Source organism: Sesamum indicum, linkage group LG8 (assembly GCF_026168435.1).
Source record: "Sesamum indicum cultivar Baizhima isolate 11 linkage group LG8, ASM2616843v1, whole genome shotgun sequence".
In the NCBI taxonomy this organism is placed as follows: domain Eukaryota; kingdom Viridiplantae; phylum Streptophyta; class Magnoliopsida; order Lamiales; family Pedaliaceae; genus Sesamum; species Sesamum indicum.
This window is the reverse complement of record NC_142664.1, coordinates 2,446,974-2,451,828: the sequence shown is the minus strand read 5'-3', so window position 1 is coordinate 2,451,828 and position 4,855 is coordinate 2,446,974. Positions and strand designations below refer to the sequence as shown.

The 4,855-nt window shown below is 35.5% G+C and overlaps 1 protein-coding gene across 4 annotated transcripts; it reads left to right on the top strand.

The window, feature by feature from the left end:
* Positions 1-4,488, top strand: LOC105167453 (triacylglycerol lipase-like protein). Of its 4 annotated transcripts, none has more exons than XR_016066614.1 (6): positions 1-328; positions 485-557; positions 1,629-1,693; positions 2,191-2,269; positions 3,023-3,129; positions 3,929-4,069. XR_016066614.1 is itself a non-coding variant. In XM_020695716.2 (5 exons), the coding sequence occupies exons 1-5, from the start codon at positions 200-202 to the stop codon at positions 3,249-3,251; spliced, it is 429 nt and encodes a 142-aa protein (XP_020551375.1). In that variant the 5' UTR covers positions 2-199; the 3' UTR covers positions 3,252-3,396. The 4 variants fall into 4 exon arrangements, 2 of the variants coding, with proteins under 2 accessions (XP_020551375.1, XP_011085487.1); XR_016066615.1 differs by lacking the exon at positions 3,929-4,069 and adding an exon at positions 3,197-3,396; XM_020695716.2 differs by lacking the exons at positions 2,191-2,269; positions 3,929-4,069 and adding an exon at positions 3,197-3,396 and having other exon boundaries at positions 2-328.
* The last annotated feature ends 367 nt before the right edge of the window (positions 4,489-4,855 follow it).

Sequence of the window (4,855 nt, the reverse complement as noted above, 5' to 3'; positions counted from 1 at the left end):
CTTCGGTTCAAAGTTCCTGGTTCGATAGACTGTTCCCAAGTTTCCAAGTTTGATACCCGTTTCCGTGCGCGAATCCTTTCCACTGATCGGGAACCCAATCCCTAAAGGATGAATTGCTCTTTGCCTGGAATTAAAATACCAGAAAACTTTTGAAGAAACCAGAAAAAATTAAGGGGGAAAAAGGGAATAATTTGTGGGAATGTATAGAGGTATACCGCGTTTGAGGGCATCGGGCTCCTCGATCATGAACTATCTAACAGTGGCCGAGTTGAGAAGAAAAGCTTTGAACTCGTTATCTGCTGTGCAGGACACTTTTTACTCCACTAAGGTAACTGTGAACAATCTCCTCTTTTTGTTTTTGGGAAAAATATGATATTTGTTTGAATGTATCTATTTATGTTTAAATTGAAGTTGGGCTGATTGTTTCATCTGGGTTTTTGTTCGGTTGTTGATGACGCCATTTTTGTGGGTTTTGATGTTGCAGGATATATTTGAGAGGCACAAGGTGGTGTTTACCATCTCCACTTCCATTGCATCAGTTGCTACAGCATGGGCTGGTCTCTCTCTTTCTTCTTCTTCTTCTTTCTTACTTTTTCTTTTTGTGAGTATGTTTGCCAATGGGGATCTTCCTGAGGTTTCTGTCGTCGTGCCTAGTTTTATGTGTTTGAATGGTTTCTTGGATGCTTGGAACTGAATTCTTAGAATTGGGATGCAGGAAACTTCTTTGAATCGAATAGAAGTATGTATAATTGTAATCGTTAAGTGTCATGTGAATGAAAAATGATGAAGAGTTTGCATAGGAGTATGTGTAACAGAACAGGTTGCCATGAGTATGAGGCTGCTGACACCATTTTGATATAGTTAAAATTTGAGGAATATATGTTAGGACACTGTTGCAATCCCATTAGGACCAAAAACATGGCTTGGGATAGATATCAGAAACGGAAAATGTGTATAGGCAATTGATCTGTATATTATTTATTGTAATTGTCTATGAACTTTGAAATTATTGAAGTTACAAATTCTCTTAAGTTGGTGTGTTTACATGGCACATTTTTTGTTCTCTGGTAATATTTTGCATATGTTTCTTTATGTAATGGAATTCCCTTAAATGATTTATATATCTAATGGTATGTCACGGTTTAATTGAGAGCTAAACTTAGAGACGATCATGCTGCTTTTCCCATGCCATCACTTGAAGTGGCATTTTAAGATTCATAGAAAAAAGAAGCTTCCAATGTAAGGTCTCCCTCATTCATTTTGTGAGACACTTGCAATTCATTACACCTGCCAGTTAGGTGTATTTCCTAATCGGGAAATTGAAATTTAATACCTCGAGATACTAAAGTACTGCATGTCTTTGTCAACTTGAACATCACTTTGTAGTATTACAGAGCAAGGTTTCATCTATAGGGTAACAGCAAATGCTGTCCAAGTAAAGTGAAGAACAGTGGTCAGAAGATGGTTGAATCTTGTTTTCATAGTATATCTTTGAAGCTTATGGATTCTTTTCTTTCTGGGGTCAATCACTTGATTGGAAAGTGATGCAGTCAGTAATTAATATGACAGATTGCTGCTTAGCAGTCTCTCGAAGATTTGCGCCTTATTTGATGTCAATGTTGATGCAGGTTATACTTTACGTCACCTTCATGAATCCAGAGTTGAACAAAGGCTTGAATCAATTGAGAAAGCTGTAAGCCTTTGCTAAAGTCTTATGTTATCTACCATTACTTATTGTACCATTTGTGGAGCTTATAACAAGTTTAATACCTCCTTTTAAGGTGTAATTTCATGTTCGAAATCTTTTCTCTACTTTTTATTGCTATGGGGAAGAGGGTTGGTATTAAAGTGCTTAAGATTAATTCCTAGAGCATAGTAAAGCATGAAATTATATTGTCTTTTCTTTTGGCTGATAATGGGCAATGATATTCTTCTTTGGGCCTTTGGCCTTTGTTAATTAACCATGTCTAAGTTAAAATTCTGGTTGACTTAAGATTTACATTAGATAAATGGGATCACTTGACTCTGAGGTTACTAGCCATGAAATTCTGGAGTCATCAGATGAATAAGATTTGGAGAATTTGTTATTTTACTCTCACTTTTTATTATTTCCTTGTCATGATCATCATCTTGATGTTTCTGCTAATGTTCGTGTTATTTACTCATTTCTTTATTATTTTGACTCTACAGGGGAAGGGTGTTGTGAGATTGAACAAACTGTTTGGCCTAGAAAGACAGTTAGCTATCCTAGTCAAAATTGTTGTCTATGGTTTACATTCTACACTCTATAGCCAGTGGAACTTTCATGACTACTCTTCAGTATCATCATCATGAATGCATAAATGTTACTGAATTTGTTTATTTCTTGTGTTTGACATGGTCGGAATATTTGCAGTTGTCTTGGTTATTGTAGGCAAAACTGTTTCTCAATACCTTTAGCTTGAGGATTTTTTTAGGTGATGGCTCTGGTCGGGGATCTTGGGTGTGTGTGTTTCTTTTTTCTGCTCTTTTACAGTCTTGTGCATAAAATGTGGTATGTCAGTGTAGAGATGATCTCTTATTAATTATTTTGAAAAAGAAAAACCCCTCTCTTAAGGCCATATTTGATGGACCTTGACACAAATAAAACAGACAAAAGTTGTTGTGATGCATGAAGTAATTGCTTATACCGTCCTATTCAAAGTGAATACTTAAGCTGTATATCTGTATAAGTACTCATTGCAAATTCTAAGTATATATAAACAATCTTGATGTGCAACAAATTCTGAGTATATAAACAATCTTTCTGTGTAGCGCTGCATGACATCACTATCATTCTTTTTTTTTTTTTTTTTTTTTTTATATGGGGACTTCACTATCTTTCAATTCATTTAGATGTGCAAATATTACACAATTACTCGGTAACTTTTGGGACATCAATTTGATGTATATTGTTTTTCACTCTCTCCAAGAATTTAATTTTACTGCTTCCAGTTCCCTTTTGTTGTATGGTTGACATGGATTGTGATCCTTATCTTGGCAGATGAAAAGCACTTATCAAATAGAAGACCCTGAGTTTAAAAAGCTTGTTTCAGGCACTGTTAGTATACCAGCTTGTGTTGCCACTGCTGGGACCAGTTTGATTATAGGGTCAGTTAACATGGCTTTCAATTTTTCTTGATCTTCTCTGCAGTTTTGATATATTTAATCTTTGCAGTGGCCCTCCAAGAATACGAGTGTTTGAAGGGACTGGACTAGTTCCATACCAGTGACTTATTTTCCCTCAGAATCCATTGAATATACTATATGTATATATTATTGAAGAGATGTGCGACGTAACCTGGATTTTGACAATTGTTTGCTGTCAGCAAGATCTTGTAACGATCTTTGTAAAATAGTTGTTTTCTTTTGGAGACATCTCTCATCCTTTGTGTTTAAGCAATTAAAATATTATAATTTCTTTATTCCAAGGAAAACCATAAAATTTATCTAATTATCCTCTAGACTTGATGTTTGTTTATAGTGTATGGATAAATGTGAGAGAAGCAAGTGGGGTGTGTCCAAAGAACTTCTGCTTGAAGTTGTATCCGCATTAGCGGGGAAAAACGAAGGTTGACTTACGGAAAACACTCATGATTTTTATAGTTCTCAAGTGATTTAACTGTTTGCTTCAAGTAATTACTAAATACTTACTAAGATGAAAAAAGAGGCCTAACGTTTAGGCTCTTTAGTAACATGAAGTCTTATTGTTCAGGAAGTCTGAAGTCCTTACATCTCTATTCATTATGATGGTATTGTTAGTTGGCCTACTGCTTTGCTTTACCGTCCTCTATGCATCAACCTTTTGTAAATTAACAACTCAAGATGACAACATACCTATATATTAAATGCATTTCTCACTTTGGATTTCCCTGATCTATTTCTCTCTCACCTCACGTTAAACTTTCAGGTATGGTTTGGGTTGGCGTGGTGGAGCATGGTACGCCAACCGGAAGTTCAGAAAGGAACAGCTGAAATTACTGGGGCAAATAAAGCCTAAAAGGTGGCCACTCAAGTTCTTGCGAAGGCCACTAATAAGGCCTAGACTTCAAGAAACAGCTGCTAAGATTTCAGAACCTTTGTCCAAGGATTCATCTGTTGCACGGAGGGGAGCAGATCGATCGTGTTCGCTGACAGACAGTCAAATCTGACGACAGGTTATGAAATTTTTTGATGTAAAAGTTGAAATAGTTTTCCATGCTCCACCTTACAGAACAACACACACAGAGAGAGAGAGAGAGAGAGAGAGAGAGAGAGAGAGAGAGAGAGAGAGAGAGAGAGAGAGAGAGAGCGAGAGAGATTCTTATCCCAAGTAGAATGATGCTGTGACAAACTGTGCCTATTTTACCTATTCAGAGAACTTGGGGTAATTTACATTCAGAAGAGATTGTGTCTAATCGTGAGTACATTTTTGTTAGCTTAAAAGTTACAATTAGCTCTGGTAAAGTTTTCAAAACATTACTAACTCAATCTGAAAGTGTAAAAGTAGTTGGATGCACTCCCTCTTTTCCAATACAAAAGAATGTTAAATAAATAATATGTCATTCATTTCGTTTCTGTCTCCATCTTTATTGTTATATCTAGATGGCTTTTTACCTCTTTATTGTCGGCAATTTTCACTTTAAGCTGGTACCATTTGGCTGAAAACTCCCGAAATTTTGCGAGGAATATTTGAAATATCACATATAAAATTATCTGGAATCCTATCAAATAGAATCGGGTTAAATATATTATATTTTGACCCCTTGTGATATATAAAAATATTAAAAATTTTCTTATGAATTTTTTAATATTAAAAATTATTTCTATATTATGAATAAATAATCACACCGTTTCT

Coding starts and splice junctions, on each gene's coding strand:
- LOC105167453 (XM_011087185.3), top strand. CDS start 200: ATGTATAGAGGTATACCGCGTTTGAGGGCATCGGGCTCCTCGATCATG. Junction 329..484: donor ACACTTTTTACTCCACTAAG/GTAACTGTGAAC, acceptor TTGATGTTGCAG/GATATATTTGAGAGGCACAA. Junction 558..1,628: donor AGTTGCTACAGCATGGGCTG/GTCTCTCTCTTT, acceptor ATGTTGATGCAG/GTTATACTTTACGTCACCTT.